Source organism: Bombyx mandarina, chromosome 22 (genome assembly GCF_030267445.1).
Source record: "Bombyx mandarina strain Sakado chromosome 22, ASM3026744v2".
Classification (NCBI taxonomy): Eukaryota; Metazoa; Arthropoda; class Insecta; order Lepidoptera; family Bombycidae; genus Bombyx; species Bombyx mandarina.
This window is the reverse complement of record NC_143228.1, coordinates 15122996-15140336: the sequence shown is the minus strand read 5'-3', so window position 1 is coordinate 15140336 and position 17341 is coordinate 15122996. Positions and strand designations below refer to the sequence as shown.

Genomic DNA, 17341 nt, shown 5'->3' with positions numbered 1-17341 from the left:
CGGGAGGTACCTGTGGAGGGTTTGCAGGAGAGAGCCACATCCGGGTTGTCACCAGTGCGGGCATCCGGATGATGACGCTCAGCACGCACTCGAAGCGTGCCCGCGTTGGGAGCACCCGCGGCGAGATCTCATCGCGGTGCTGGGGAGGGACCTCTCCTTGCGGGCTGTCATTGCCCGCATGCTAGAGGACGAGAGTTCGTGGGAGGCCATGGCCAGATTTTGCGACCTGGTCATGGCCTTCCGCGAGGCTGAGGAGCGCGAAAGGGAGTGGAATCCCTCTTCGGCTCCTCAGCGAAGAAGGCGGGGTGGGCGACGCGGGCACGATGCTCCCGTTAATCTCCCGTAGGGACTGTTGGGTACTGGGTGCGGGGGCGCCCGGTGCTCTGCTGTCGGTTCCGTGGTGAGGCGGCGCAAGGTGGCTCCTATGCGCCACTCACGGTGTCTCCTGAGACGACGTCCTGCGGGATCTTCCCGGGGATTGGATCCCGTCCTAATGTCAGGATGGGTACCGGCGACGGCGAGCCTGCGGCGCGCATTGTGCGGTACCGTAGGTTTCGTGGAGTCGGAGTGGTGGAGCTCGATGGGGTTTAGTCGGTAGTCGGTTTTGCGGGGCGGGTCCTGCGTGGTAGACGCCGCGCAGCGCCTCGCGCGCCTTTCTCAAGGCGTAGTCTCCAGGTAGGAATTGGAAGAAGAGGAGGACTTTGGTCTTCCTCTTCTCCCTCTTCTTCTCTGGAGGCGCCGGAGTCCGACATAACCCGGTCTATTACCCCTCTCGACCGGGTATCCGTAAATGGATTCCCCAGCGTTAAAAAAAAAAAAAAAGGGGTAAAAGGATATTTGGTTTCAGCCATATTTTTGCAACTTTACAAGAGAGCCATTTAAAGTTTAAATTTTGGAAAAAAAAATAACAAAAAACTTATTCATCCATTTTATAGAAGTAAACTTAATTGAAGTTCAATTAAAAACATCAACTGTTGATGCTAATGTCAAATAAAAGGCACCTTTAATTACAGAGACAAATGCGCATATTAAGCAAAATATCTCTTAAACTAAAAAGGGTTTCACCCTTAGAATTACGTATTATAGATTCGACGAATTATAGTTATTACCTACATTAATCCATTCAGAATATTGAAATTATGAAAATTCGACCTTGAGCTTCTGATGTTGAGAAACAATTTTACTGAGACAAAAATTATATTTTAGATATATGAATGTTTCACGGGACCAATTCACTACATTACACCTAACATAACAAAGTGACTTTTGTAATGAAATATATAATAATAATGTAAGAAAAAATATTTATATTTGCATCTGATTATTTATATCTGATGATATATTTAACAGATGAGGAGCACCATGCTCATTTAATCCTTTAGGCTATTCTGCATTCCGATCTCGATCCGCAATTTGACTACAAAAAAATGGTACTCACAATTATTTCACAAATGTTCTCCCTTTTTTTATACAATATTCAGGTTTGGCCATTAGTATGTGCGACTCTATTCATCACGGGCCCCGCGCTCTGGATTGTGATAGCAGCACCGTCGCTATGGCAACGGAAAAAACGTGATCAGATGGGACTACTTAACAACTGCTGTTGGTTCACAGTCACCCTGTTTTTGAGGCAATGTAAGTGAGTCGGATGATTAATTTTTGGCCAACTTCAAAAAAGGTGGAGATTCACAGTCGACTGTAACTTTTTATATGTGTTCGCTCGGAACTTTTATCTATGTGAACCGATATTAATGATTTTTTTTTTATTTGGCAGCTGATTTGGTCCCATATTATAAAGATCTGACTCGTAGATTATCCTTAATAATAGATACTCGACTTCGGCCACATTGATGATATTTCTATTTTATGTCGTGAAAACCCATTTTCAATTATGTTTAAATTTTGCATTATATACAAGCTATTGAGAAATTGTAGTAATTAAAGCTGTAATAGACTGCTAAGTTAAATTGAGCTTGAAAAAATATTCATTACCAAGCGTGAATACGTAGAAAATTCAAATATCGCGACTACTTCACGCGTCACGCTGTGAGGGTTTTTCTGTATTTTCGTTTCTTTCAAAAAATATTAGCCAGTACAAATATCTAGTAATATCTAGTAATCTAGTAATTTCCAATACCAATAGGTACTAAACAAACATTTCCTCTCTATCTACGTTATCATATTCAAAGTACCCCATAATTATTTTAATTTCTCCATACTGAATATTTTAAATCAACAGCTTCGACCAAGGAACCGTCTAGCACCCACAAGGCACGCCTGGTAACCGTCCTCATTTCGCTCGGTGCCACGTACGTGATCGGCGACATGTACTCAGCCAACCTCACTAGTTTACTGGCCAGGCCAGCTAAGGAACCACCCATAGGGACTTTGCCCGCTTTGGAGGAGGCGATGAGAGAACACGGATATGAACTGGTGGTGGAAAGTCATAGTTCTTCATTGAGTATTTTGGAGGTGAGCTTCAGACTATGAGTTCAGACTATTAAGCTAACCGTACTCGTCGAACTCGACAAAGAGGTCGACGTGCAGCCTAACCCATGCATCAGTCCGCTGAGTTTCTCGACGGATCTTCTCAGTGGGTCGCGATTCCGATCCGGTAGTAGATTCATTCGCGAAGCAACTGCTCTTGAGTTGTTAGGTCTCCTTGGGAGGCGCTCGGGCAGTTGTTAGCAAATCCCACCCCTCCTGGCTGAGCCTTTGCTCGCCCACCTGTCCTGGTGAAGCTGGAAAGGCCTCCGGGCCACCAGTAATCTCTCAATCATTAATAAAAATAAATTAATAAAACTATTAAGTTTGACGCCAATATGAAGTCCCATAAACGTAATATGAATATTATTTACTTAGAACTTAATAAAGAATTATGTGTGGCCAATATGAGAAAATATGAGCACAGAAACAGAGAATTAACTAGTCTATGTAGACCTAAAGCTTCTCAATAATCAATTATGATAAGATATCGAAAATTCTTAGAATTCTCAATTCTACTTTTACAATTACAAACACGTTGATTTCACCGTATTCTGATTTGTTTCTTCTCTGAAGCCAAAGGCATTTGTGATCGGGTCAAGATTTTTCTACAGCCAGTGTCTAACTGAAATAGCTCCTTAGAGTACCACCGAAAAAGCCTTGCATGAGTTAGGGTGCGGGGAAGTGCAACATGCTTTTTTAAAGAAACGACAGAGCTACCGTTTTAGGCAGAGGAAATTAGGGACTGATTTATTCATAAAGTTCTTATGCTTATATTACAAACATGGGGTTTACATTATTCTATTTCCTGATATTTAATACAGTGAACTTTATGCATGTTGTCTAATCCTAATTACTAAATTAAACAGTGATGATGTTGTGAACGTTATCTGGTTACAAAGCGCTATAGTCTAATAGGCTGGTTATGACTACATAACTCCTCCCCCATTAATGGAGGCATATTGACAGGAGCTGTTCTTCCTCAACTTCGAGTTGCTGCTGTATCAGGAGACGCGCCGACCTGGGTTTCCACCAGTCCTTGAGAATGGCTGCCCCAATTACTACCAAGTGTATTATAATGCATAGGAGTATTGATTGCCAGCTGTGTGTTCTGGGGACGCGAATGGTGTCTGTTTCCGGGATTTCAATCTTCTCTGACTGTGTCAGAGCATTCTGCGATTTATCCAGCTCTACATTATCTAAGCTTATTGTTTAGGTGAAATTTGTTTATTATGGTGTGCTATTGTTTCTTTGAAATTGATGTACCGCTGATGCGTCTTTAATATTTTGTCTACTATTTGTACATTACAGTTGTTATTAGCGGTGATCAAGAAGATTCCTTTGCTCCTTTGTTACTGAACGTCGTTAATACAAACTGTTTTCACGACTTCTTCTTGTTAAAACAAATCTATGAATTACTATCTAACTATTTAATATCTTTGATTTGTTGCACAAAGGTCTTTTTATAGGTCGCTATAGCGTAGATGCAGTTATGACACTTTTGGTGTTGTTTCAACTGGGCATTGCAATTGTTTAAGTGTAGCAAAGTTTACCACTCCAGATGTCTGCAAACGACCGCATCTTCTGTGATCTCGAGGCATGGCTCATGGGGATAGGCCAATTCGTTATTTCCCAAGATAAGTAGGTTATTTTTAGGAAGAAGTATTCGGGATGCAGTAAAGGTGAAGTAGGTTATAGGGTTGTTCTGCAACTAGTGGGATATGCATTATCTATTTAATTTTTTTTTCAATTTACTTTAGATGTTGCAACCATATTACATTCATTGATAATAAGATTTCACATAAAGAATAAAAAAAAAACAACAATTTCGGAATAAAATATAAAATATCTTAATTTAAAACTCAATCAGAAGAATCATTGTTGTTTTGCTACCATAAGACGGCCTGTTCTAGATTTTCTACATTTTTAAGTTTAATAAAAATGACTGTAATTGGATTTAGTTTGTCTAGGAATATTTCCAAAGATATTTTCTCATAGTAATCGTATTTTTCCGGATTTTTGGATATTAGTGCATACATAAGTAGTCTTATTTTTTGCCAAACTGGTCTATTGAATTATTATTTCTGGAGACTTGCATTAGTTCTTGCACAAGTTGCATTTCGGTTCTAAGTTCACCGAATTTTTTATACAATTCTTCTTTTATATCTATCCCGGTTTTTGCACCTGGGCTTTGTGACAAAGCTTCAACAACTTTATCACTTAATTTATTTCTAATAAGAAAAGTTATACTAGGGTCTTCGCTATTAGCTATTAAATTTAGTACATTATCCACATTTTCACTATCGATGTAAAATACGAGCGTTCTGCTGCTACCATCGTAGCTTGGTAACAGTTTAGAGAACGTGGAATAATCGGTAGACACCGCTGGTTTATGCTCAGTAAAGGTTTTATCATTCTGAGTCCCTTTGTCGCAAGACATTTTAATAGAGCGAGGTTCGAGATCGCTAAAAAAGAAAAAAAATCCACACTAATTATGTGTATTTACACAATGTATGTTTATAACAATACCAATTCATACTAAGAACACCACAAAGTTGTGTATGGAGAATTAGGGAGAATGGTAGAAAATCTCGGGAATTAACAGAATTATATGCTTACCCCACGAGCATTGCCGAATTTTAGACTGGAGATTGTGGTGAATGTAACTAACTGCCTCTGCCTCTGCTACTGCCCAAAGACTTCTTGTCTACTAGCTACTAGCGTACTTTTTACTGAATTTATTTTATAAGTTCTATACAAATATATACGACTTCCTGATTGCACCAGTTATAATGCGGGGCAATGAACCGGCTTTAAAAAAAACGACAAAGCTAACGTTCAACGCAGAGGATGATTAAGGACTGATTTATTAATAAAGATCTTATGCTTATATACTATTACAAACAAGGGGCTCTCATTATTCTATTTCCTGGTATCGAATACAGTGAACAGTATGCGTGTTATCTAAGCCCAATTATGAAATTAAACAATGATGACGTTGTGAGCGTTATCTGGTTACAAAGCGCTATTTTGTAACAAACCGATTGTGAGTACATAACTCATTTCTTTCATAAAAACAAGATGCAATGTATCCCATAGTGTACGGTTTTTTTCTTCTTTAATTGATATAATAGTGATGTACAACATATTATAGCATAAGATATTGTTGATATATTTAAATTTGCTACGCCTAAATAGTTACCAAACGTCATAGATATCAGAGAACGTAGCTACCTCAGCGGCGACGTAAATTCGAAATCCCAATGACACAACCTTGACCCGACTTTCAAACCAGAATTTTGCACCACCATAAAACCACTACCACCACTACCAGCACCCATAAAATTAATTTCAAGAGTTAATCTAGAACGGAACCGGAGTATACGGTCGTCTTGCTAAACTGATGAAAAGACAAAGGGTCCAGCGAGTTCACAACGTGGAAGCCGGAGTCAGACTCGTACTCAACAGGAGACGGGTCGCGGTGCTCGGCGGGCGGGAGACCCTTTACTATGATACTGAAAGATTCGGTGAGAACGAAACCCAAGCATTTATTATAGAGTAATTCTAATAGTGGACTAAAAGGACGTTATAGATTGTACAAAGATAATCGCGGGACGCGTTTTTTTTTATAGCTTTGATTTGTTGGATGGGCTCAGAGACCACCTGGTGTTTTTTTTTTTAATTGCCCTTGTAGGCAGACGAGCATACGGCACACCTGATGGTGAGTGGTTACCGTCGCCCATGGACTTCAGCAATGCCAGGGGCAGAGCCAAGCCGCTGCCTACCGCTTAATACTCTCCACAAGCCTCGTTTGAAGAAGGACATATCATAGCGCTCGGGAAACACCGTGGAGGGGAACTCATTCCATAGCCGGATAGTACGTGGCAAAAAAGACCTCTGGAAACGCACTGTGGTGGCTGCAGGTAGTATGAATGAATCTACTCCGGTGGCGGGCGGTGCGATGGTAAAAATTAGATACCGGTATCATCTCGAACAATTCCTCAGAGCACTTAAGTGGTTACTGGAGCCCATAGACATTTACAACGCAAATGCGCCACCCACCTTGAGATGTAAGTTCTAAGGTCTCCGTATAGTTAGTTACAACAGCTGCCCCGCCCTTCAAACCGAAACGCATTACTGCTTCACGGCATAAATAGGCAGGGCGGTGGTACCTACCCGTGCAAACTTACAAGAGGTCCTACCCACCAGTAAGCGTTTTTTAGCACTATCGAAGACACAGTACAATACGGCCTAATGGTCTTAAGTAGTCACTATCATAGATAAAAGTGATTGTAGGGGCACAATCGAGTCACTGGTTACAGCTTTTATTATATATTTTTTTTCAGTCATTAATTTGCTCAATTACAATCATTGACACAATTAGTGAAATTTTCAAATAGTTTAGTCAAGAATATTTAATTATTGAAATTGTTGCGGCCTAAAAAATAAGAGGCTGAGGAGTGTACTCCTGTCGTAGTATGTGACTTTGCCGCTATTCAAATCTGATACACAGGCACTATTTTATCTATTGATATATGTACTGAACACGCACTGAAGTATGATTTCCATGATATCTATATACCTAGTCAGGTCATAAATTCTGTCACATGTTCAATGTAAAATAATTGAAACAAGTTTATTCATTATGTAACCATTCATATACCAAAATGAACTTAACAAAACATAGATTCTTATGACACTAAAGTTTATTCAAAATGACCTCCGTGATTTTGAATACAGGCCTACAATCTGCGCGGCCAGTCGTCTATCGCAGCACGAACGAGGTCCATGTCAATATCGGCGGCTGCCTTAATCAAGGATGTCTTGAGTGACTCCAAATTGGGATGAGGCTTTGAGCACGCCTTTTCCTCCAAGTGTTGCCATATCTTGTAATCTAACGGATTCAAATCTGGACTGGAGGAGGGCCAGTCTTCGTGCCGGATGAAGTCGATTTCACGCGCCGCCAGCCAGTCTTGTGTGCTCTTCGCTCTATGAGCTGGCGCCGAATCTTGTTGGAATACCCAGTGCCTGTTATTGACATGGTATGAGAAACAGGTTCCACAAGGTTCGTCAGGACTGTATTTTGATACACAACTGCATTCGTTTTTACACCTTTCTCACAAAAATGTACCTCTCTTAAGCCCCAATAAGAAACTCCCAACCATACCATGAGCGAGGATGGAAAATGACCTCGTTGGACACGCGGAATACGGTTGCTCGCTTCTTCACTACTCTGTGCGTACACCTTATCATTTTGTTTGTTGTAGCTCTCTTCTCCGGTAAAAATTTTTTCATCCGAAAAAAGAATTTCCCGATTTTTTTTTCCCGCGTACCGCTTCAACAAAGTGCGGCATCTCTTCAGTCTCAGGTCCATTAGACGAGCATTCAAACGATGTCCTGTTTTTCTACGATATGCCCGAAGCCCTAAGTCTTCATTTAACACCCTTTTCACCGTGGTTCTGCTTAACCCCATCTGAAGGGCCAACAGTTTCTGCTTACGTTTCTATTTCTTTGAATTCGCGCCTTCACAGCTTTTATCACTGCTGGAGTCCTAACAGACCGAGGGCGACCACTTCTTGACCCGTCATCTACACTAGAGTCTTCATTGTATCGTTTGATGGTACGATAAACGAATCTTTTGGTTATATTCAAATTTTTCAGTATGTTAAAAATTTGAATTGGCGCGTAACCGCAACGATGCAACGCAATAACTGCAACACGGTCTTCTTTAAGCGTCCACTCCATATTTAAAAATGAGTAAAATTCTAAAAGTATACATTTTTATTTTCATGAACAATTCGAAATTCGAATTCAATAAACTTTTTTGTGGCCAGCATTCTAAAAGAAAAGTTTTTACTGTGTGACAATACTTATGACCTGACTAGTTATAGTAGCACATCGCGTGATAAAAATATTAAAGAAAAAATCATAAACTTTTCGTAATAGCTGGTGCATTTTTATTATTCCCGTTGTAGACAGACAATCATTCGGCTCACTTTATGGTAAGTAGTTGCGGTCTCTCACGGACATTAGCTATGGTAGGGGCAATGCCTAGCCGCTGCCTACGACACGACACGACACGACATATCACCTGCCAAATCCCAGGCAAAACATTTACTTTTTTCAGGTTCACATAATTTTCACCTGAGTGAGAAGCTGTATACGAGATACTCCGCCATCGCCTTTCAAATAGGCAGTCCGTATTTGGAGACTATTAACAATGTGTAAGTACATCTATATATTAATACGCGAAGCAAAAACGCTGTACTCCTTTTTACGAAAATAGCGCGGACGGAGAAGTATGAAAGGGGATTGCCCACTCTCCATAGTGTGCTAGGCCCAAGATGGACATCAAATATTACTATAAAAATGTACTGATTCAAATTCTTAAATGTATTGGATATCTAAAAAATATATTGAAATTGACGCCACTATTATAAAAAATATAATAAAAATAAAAACTCGTTTTGAGGTTAATTTTCTATATAAATAAGTGTCGGATTGTGAGATACTTCAAGAACTTTTCTTTTCTTAATGTTTAAGATGTTCCTAATTTATTTTTATCCAATAGGGTATAAAAACACACTTAATTCTTTAAATATCTATATTTTCTTCATCTTCATACACAATTAGTATCATCTAAAAATAGCAAAGGAGAGCATATACACGGTTTTAAATCTCGGTCAGGGTAAAACCACAATTCACACAATGTTTTTTCGTCGTAGTATGAAACGTTATTGATAAAAGTAAAATAAATCGAAGAAAAATCAAAACACATCCATTTTGTACGCAAGCACAACACCACAAGCAGCAAGCGAAGTGTCAGTCAGTCAGATTAAATTCAGTGTTGTCAGTATAAAGAAAAATAATTACATGAAATTCATATATCGATTATTTTTTTAAATAACCGATAATTGATTTATATCTTAATATTTTTTTACGAGTACACATTATTTTTTATGTTTTTGTTTTAGTTGTACATATTTAAATAACAATACTAGTAAAGTTTTTTTATTGCTTAGATGGGTGGGCGAGCTCACAGCCACCCTGGTGTTGCTAAGTGGTTACTGGAGCCCACATACATCTACAACGTAAATGCGCCACCCACCTTGAGATATAAGTTCTAAGGTCTCAAGTATAGTTACAAGTTAAAGTCCAATGGGTATGTCTTCGATGTTATTTTATGTGCATAAAATCCATTAAAATCGTTTGATTAATGATAATACTTAAAATGATTTATTTATATGTTTTATTTATATACTCAAAATATTTACTTCATACGTAAAAGGATTTGAAGCTGGCAATATTTTTCCCGCAAAAATAAAAATCCTTGTTTTTTCAATAGAGTTACTTTTTTTAAACTACTTATTGTAAACTATAGTGGCGCTTATTTGCAAGAAAGTAAATGCATATTTATTTATGACAAAATTAATGCACTAAGTATTTTTTCTATAATCTATTGTCCGCTTTGGGCCGAAAATGGGCCATCCCCTTTCCCACACTTATAGAGAATATAGAGAAGGTTATTTTTTTTAAATTATGCATAAAAAATACATTAATTCAATAAAAAAACATTACACACACTACCATGTATTTGACACACATACACATATATTATACCTATACTCTTTGTTTACTGTCAAACTTTTGATATTGTTTATAATCTGTGGTCAAATTGAGAATAGCATAATATTATTTATCTTTAATATTATTTGTCTATAGTGTAGTCTTGGCGAAATCTGTGATTATAGAAGCTTAATAGTCTTTGACAATAGAACCGTAATAATGTTAAAACATATAATATCAATTATTGAATTTCGACTCTTGCGAGACCACTAGTTTTAATTATTGTTTGAAGAGATATATAGAAAATGTAGAAGGGAAATAATGATTTTTTTTTCTTTTCTTTCTAATGTCTTAAAACACAAATCAGAGTCCATCTCATTTATTAGTGGTAACCGCTGTTCATGAACACGATCTATGCCAGGAAACAGCTCAGCCACTGTTCACCGTGTATACCATAAAAAACAGTTTTATTCATTCAAACGTTTCATCGAAACCGATATCTGTGGCCCATTGATGAACCACCTGGCAGATACGGGATGGTAAACCCTGTCCCGCCGTCTCAATAACTCCGACTGGCAGGAGTTTTTAGTGAAGTTCAACTCCCACATACGGAATCGGGATACGGGATCCGGCGATTTTCGCCTATGGAAGAAGAAACCTCGCAGATAGCTTGAAAGGTCCTGTTTCGTCTAGAAAACATTATCCTGAATACATATTATTGTTTTATTTGACACAAAGTTTACGAGGAAGCTACTATATGACGCCTGCCCTTCTAGAATAAGAAAGGGAACTGGTAGGAAGGTTAAGATATGAGGTATAACTACTACAGATTATTGAGGAATTCGAGGAGACTGATGTAGCATTTACGCTACTACTATCTACTGGTGTACTATCATCATCATCAACCCACAGTCGTCCACTGGACAACTGGACATAAGCATCTCCCAATCTACACCACTGAGCGTTGAATAGTTGGACTAAATATATCGTAACAATTTTTGGTAGATAACGCTTGACTAAGCACTTGACATGGCTTATCTATAAACGGCTAATACCAATCATCGTCAAACAGGGCATAAGCAAGTTTAAGCAGTAACAAGTTTAAACTAATACAATTCAACGAATAATTAAATATATATCAGTGTTGTCATGATAGCCTGAAAAAATGTTATCATAACTACAGATTAATTCCGGTCGTTAAAGAAATTGAGAAGTCATTTTATTTTTGCTTAATGCTATACCTCGTCCATTAATATTCTGACAATAACTAAAAATTCTTAGTAAAATAATAAAAGGTTAATCAAATAACAACAATTTTATTAATTACCTAAAATATATTTACTGATAAATTTTAAGCTTTGTAATGGCAACTCCCTGGTCTTTACGATCAATCAACTTATACACATTTTTTATCTGAAAGTAGTGTCATAATAACTGTAAACTTGTAACATACACAAAATTTTGTTATTGTTGTACAAACTCATCGGAGATTATCGTTTCCAGAGTAATGACGTTATTCGAAGCAGGCATCCTCGGCAAAATGACGACAGACGAATACAAGAATCTTCCAGAACAATCCAGAAGATCCGAACCAGTAACTGAGAGTGAAAACTTAAGCACCGAAAAAACTGGAGAAACTGCTGCAGTCACTCAGGTATCTCATCACATTCCCCACATTTTAACTTCATTTTAGAGAAGGGGCTATCCATAAATTACGTCACACGAATTTCAGAACTTTTTAACATCTCTCGTGCTTGTCACATTTTCGCCAAAATGTCAATTTTTTTCTTATAAGCTATTGCATACATTTTATCGCGGTCTTTGAGCGCGGCGACCGAATAAAGAAATTCCGTAACGAAAATAAAACCTAAAACCCCCGCCACTCCGCCTACCATGTAGCTTGCGCTCAACACATTCACACGTTGCGCTTGTGTAGTGTTTGTGAATAAACGCGCGGCGTGACATCGCACTGCATGCGCATCATGAAAAGTCTGCCCATCTCTCTCCCGCGCGGTCTAGCTTATGAGTGTGAAGGGGACAGTCAATGTTTTGCTTTTGTTAATGTTTATAAATATAGCGTGGTCTTATTTTATTATTGTTTTAATATTCAATTATTATTGTCTAATTATAATTGCATAAGTTGATAAAAAACGCTTTACAATAGCTTTACCGTGGCAGTCCCCGAGTGCCACGCGTGTTTTTTTTTATTAAATAACCCTTAATAAAATCACACTCTAAGAGCACTCCCCAAGTAAAACTTATTTAAACCCTTAACATTGCGAAGTCTCGTGAGTTTTAGTGTCTCACTTGCATTCAACGTAGTAACTAATATTAATCTGTGCTGCTAGTGTGCTTACAATGCCACACTTGAAGTTGAATGTGCGTGCCAGATAATTTCATAGCCAGAACGCTAAAGTAATAAATAAAGATCGAGTTCGTAACTTTTTAAAGATTTTTATTCATATATAAATTTCGCGTTTTAATGTTTTAAATTTTCTTGTGACGTCACCACAAATATTTTGTCACATTCCGGTAATACCCTCCCTCCCATTAATGTGTGACGTGATAGATCAGCCGGCGCTAGCTTCCTTAGGGTTCATACATAGATGTATGAACCCTAAGGAAGCTAGCGCCGGCCCTGACAATCTGGAACCCAGAATCAACATAAAGTTAATAGCTCCACATACATACGGCAACCCTAAGTATAAAAGTTTTTGGATACACGATCCACCCTTTATAACGCATAAATTCTTCGTTACAACTTCGTCGATCTGGTGATAGAACGTCTCGTGATTTCGCACGGGTAGGTACCATCACCCTGTCTATTTCTGCCGTGAAGCAATAATGCGTTTCGGTTTCAAGGGCGGGGCAGCCATTCTACACCTTAGAACTCATATCTCGAGATGGGTGGCGGCATTTAAGTTGTAGATGTCTATAGGCTCCGGCAATCACTTAACACCAGGTAGGCCGTGAGCTCGTTCGCCCATCTAAGCAATAAAGTACCATCTCGCATGAGCCTCACTCCAGAAAACATGCTACAACCGGCTATAAAATCTTATTAAAAAAATTTCAGATCCAAAATGAAACTTCGAAAGGTTTAGAACCAGTGTCTTTGACAATGCTACGTGGCGCCTTCTGTCTTCTTGGCATTGGTCATCTTCTCGCCGGTAATTAATTAATTTTAATAACAAAGTAACCTAATCAATCCATTTAACTCTGGTCAATTACTTTTAAAACTATTTAAAATGATAATTATCCGTGAACCAATTGAACGCTGCTATTTGTGCGTTACAGTTTTATTTTTATTTTACCATCTTTGTAGACAGACGTGCTAATAACCCACCGTGAGTAGTCACTGTTGCTCATGGACAAGCCCAGCGGCAAGCCAAGACTCTGCCTACTAAATTATTGTATTAGATATTTCAATGTTACATTCCAAAATGAGCCACATCATTTTTACTGACCACATTCGTAAGAAAACATACGTTTAATAATTTGCTAACCATCACTGATTCAGGCGTGACTCTCCTCATTGAAATTCAGCTCTATCGTCGCGCAAGAAAAAGGGCATTACCACCACAAACTCGGAATCCAACGAACACTTTCAAGGTAAAAGCAAAAAAGTGCATCCTAAGAGGCTGGAGAAGAATCAAGACTGCCGCCATTTTAGCGATCGATAGAGCTTTGGCCCTTGATCGTGGCATTGATTAAAGTGTTTAAGAAGACAAAGAAGAAAGATGAAATAAAAAGGGAACGCGACTTTTACCTTGTCTAGCTATCCTCTGAGTTTCCCAAACCTTGATGTAAGTCCTCACACGCGTGGTGTGTCTGTTATCTTAGTGGCCTTGTTTACCACAAAGAGGTAATTGAATTGAAGGTAGATATATCCAAATATAATACATAGAGACTTCAAAGGGCCATGGCATTTTATTTAACAAAAGGCACTAAGTCAGTTCATTTTAGTTAAAACCATATTTGAAACACGGGAATAGAAGGCACATAAACATTGAAATTAAATGTCATCGCCCACCTAAAGACATCATGATCTTAGCTTAGTTCGCTTCGCTTCTAATACTGCGATTATACGGATATTAGTCAAGATTTAATCAGTCTTAATTTCATTCATTACAGATTACCTTAACTTGAAAGTCTCATTGTTTAATACCAATTATTGTATTTTATTTGAACATAGTCCATTTACTTTAATTAATTGTAATTAATTTTACAATTAAATTTCTTTTGTATTGTTACTTGCAAAACGTTGCCTGTATAACCTTTCTTTTAACCTTACCTGTAAAAGTTTTCGTAAAGCTTAACGTAATAAGCATGTTGTGTGCGACTGTGCAATGCGAATTTTGTGCAATTAGTTACAATTACTTCGAAGTATTAAACGCTAGTTATTAATAGCTTAAACGAAAGCTTAATTGAGGACGTTAATTAAAAAAAAAGAGTTATTAGAATTTAATTAAATAGTTATTAAGCAAACTGAAAACGCAATACTAGTTAGTAGCAAAAATAACTTTGTAACAATGAATAAAACATGAAATAATCATTCCAGTAGTACCTACGCACATTTTACCGCCATTTAAAAAGTCTTAAACCGAGACGGATCACCAACCGTTAGATTAACCGTTAGAAAACAAAGATTTCGACAATATTAAAAGTATAACCAATAAATAACATCTCACATTATAAATAAAAAGCCATTTAGTTCAATTAAGTCAAGCTAAATATTATTACTCGAAAAGGCAGTCCAACAACACTGCTAGACTCGCGTTCCGCAAAGCAAATCTTCATGGTCTGTATTTTTAATACAAAATGCTCAAACTAAGCAGCTTAATTTAAATAACACGATTCAAAGTAATGTCCAAGTAAATGAGGGCATAAAAGCCAAAACAAGAGCCTCTAATTCTCGGGGCTGATCCGTCGAGGACAAACAATAAAATAAATGTTCTATTATAATAAAACACAAGAATAATATGGCACTAACGTTTCTACACACAGTTGTGGTCTGTACAAGATGAACTTTGCGTAGTTTTAATGTTTAATTTCAAAACATAGATTGTTAAGTGTCAGAATGTCTGGATGATGTTTTTAGAATAGATACCGAAACCATTAAACTCGTAAAAACAAATATTTTGTATTATTATTATTTACGAGATATAAACATGAACAATTTATATAAATAAACATGCACAAAGTCTTAGAAAACATGCACAAAGTCTTAGAAAAAATACAAAATACCATCGTATACTTTAAGCTGCGATGACTCTTTGTTTTTTTTTGGCGTAGATTGATGCACGAGCTTACAACCCACCTGCCGATAAGCTACTGCCGGAGCCCATAGATATCACTGCGTGAACATCGCCACCCATCTTAACTCATGAGGTCGGAGTCTCAAAAGTATTCTATCACGGCTGCTCTGCCAAATTTCCACCCTTCAAACTGGAGCGCATGAATTCGCGCAAAAAATAGTTGTAGGATGATTGTACCTATCCCTGTCGGTTCAGTGTGTTTCACACTCACTATAATCCCAGTAGATCCACAGCCCGCTGGCTGTCCCAGTACCCTGGTGCTCGGATAATGGTGCATCCCATTCTCCGGATAATCCCATAGTTGTCTTTTATAACACCCACGGGAAGAGATGAAAACCGAATTTTTTCTTGATTAATAAATACTAACTAGTGGCCCCGCAGTAGTCGAGATTCGACTATAATTAATTGAAATTATAAGTTTAAACATTATTATGGTTCTATTGTCAAACACTATTTTTATATTTCGATAATATAATCACAGTATTCGCCAAAACTGCACTATAGATCAATAATATTAAAGACAAACAATATTAATCTATTTTCAATTCGACCACAGATTTTAAACAATAACAAAAGTTTCCCAATTGACAGTAAATAAAGAGTATACCTAGTCAGGTCATAAATTCTGTCACATGTTTAATGTAAAATAATTGAAACAAGTTTATTCATTATGTAACCATTCATATACCAAAATGAACTTAACAAAACATAGATTCTTATGACACTAAAGTTTATTCAAAATGACCTCCGTGATTTTGAATACAGGCCTTCAATCTGCGCGGCCAGTCGTCTATCGCAGCACGAACGAGGTCCATGTCAATATCGGCGGCTGCCTTAATCAAGGATGTCTTGAGTGACTCCAAATTGGGATGAGGCTTTGAGCACGCCTTTTCCTCCAAGTGTTGCCATATCTTGTAATCTAACGGATTCAAATCTGGACTGGAGGAGGGCCAGTCTTCGTGCCGGATGAAGTCGATTTCACGCGCCGCCAGCCAGTCTTGTGGGCTCTTCGCTCTATGAGCTGGCGCCGAATCTTGTTGGAATACCCAGTGCCTGTTATTGAACATGGTATGAGAAACAGGTTCCACAAGGTTCGTCAGGACTGTATTTTGATACACAACTGCATTCGTTTTTACACCTTTCTCACAAAAATGTACCTCTGTTAAGCCCCAATAAGAAACTCCCAACCATACCATGAGCGAGGATGGAAAATGATCTCGTTGGACACGCGGAATACGGTTGCTCGGTTCTTCACTACTGTGTGCGTACACCTTATCATTTTGTTTGTTGTAGCTCTCTTCTACGGTAAAAATTTTTTCATCCGAAAAAAGAATTTCCCGATATTTTTTTCCCGCGTACCGCTTCAACAAAGCGCGGCATCTCTTCAGTCTCAGGTCCATTAGACGAGCATTCAAACGATGTCCTGTTTTTCTTCGATATGCCCGAAGCCCTAAGTCTTCATTTAACACCCTTTTCACCATGGTTCTGTTTAACCCCATCTGAAGGGCCAACAGTTTCTGCTTACGTTTGGGATTTCTTTGAATTCGCGCCTTCACAGCTTTTATCACTGCTGGAGTCCTAACAGACCGAGAGCGACCACTTCTTGACCTGTCATCTACACTAGAGTCTTCATTGTATCGTTTGATGGTACGATAAACGAATCTTTTGGTTATATTCAAATTTTTCAGTATGTTAAAAATTTGAATTGGTGCGTAACCGCAACGATGCAACGCAATAACTGCAACACGGTCTTCTTTAAGCGTCCACTCCATATTTAAAAATGAGTAAAATTCTAAAAGTATACATTTTTATTTTCATGAACAATTCGAAATTCGAATTCAACAAACTTTTTTGTGGCCAGCATTCTAAAAGAAAAGTTTTTACTGTGTGACAATACTTATGACCTGACTAGTTATTTTTATGTACCTATGTGTTGTGTCAAATACATGGCAGTGTATTTAATGTTTTCTTTATTG

The 17341-nt window shown here is 38.0% G+C and overlaps 2 protein-coding genes across 2 annotated transcripts in view; one reads left to right on the top strand and one right to left on the bottom strand.

The window, feature by feature from the left end:
• The window catches only part of Ir40a (Ionotropic receptor 40a), a 48164-nt gene extending 32929 nt beyond the window's left edge, over nt 1-15235 (top strand). Inside the window, exons 9-15 of the mRNA XM_089736687.1 lie at nt 1482-1635; nt 2240-2472; nt 5852-6011; nt 8612-8708; nt 11554-11704; nt 13124-13217; nt 13568-15235. Of these exons, the coding sequence (XP_089592813.1) occupies nt 1482-1635; nt 2240-2472; nt 5852-6011; nt 8612-8708; nt 11554-11704; nt 13124-13217; nt 13568-13761 (1083 nt within the window). The 3' untranslated portion in view covers nt 13762-15235. The remainder of the gene's footprint in view (nt 1-1481; nt 1636-2239; nt 2473-5851; nt 6012-8611; nt 8709-11553; nt 11705-13123; nt 13218-13567) is intronic.
• Nucleotides 3202-5342, bottom strand: LOC149500389 (uncharacterized). Its single transcript, XM_089736688.1, has 2 exons — nt 5104-5342; nt 3202-4949 (listed from the first exon to the last, which is right to left on the bottom strand). The coding sequence occupies exons 1-2, from the start codon at nt 5112-5114 to the stop codon at nt 4532-4534; spliced, it is 429 nt and encodes a 142-aa protein (XP_089592814.1). The 5' UTR covers nt 5115-5342; the 3' UTR covers nt 3202-4531.
• Nucleotides 15236-17341: the final 2106 nt, after the last annotated feature.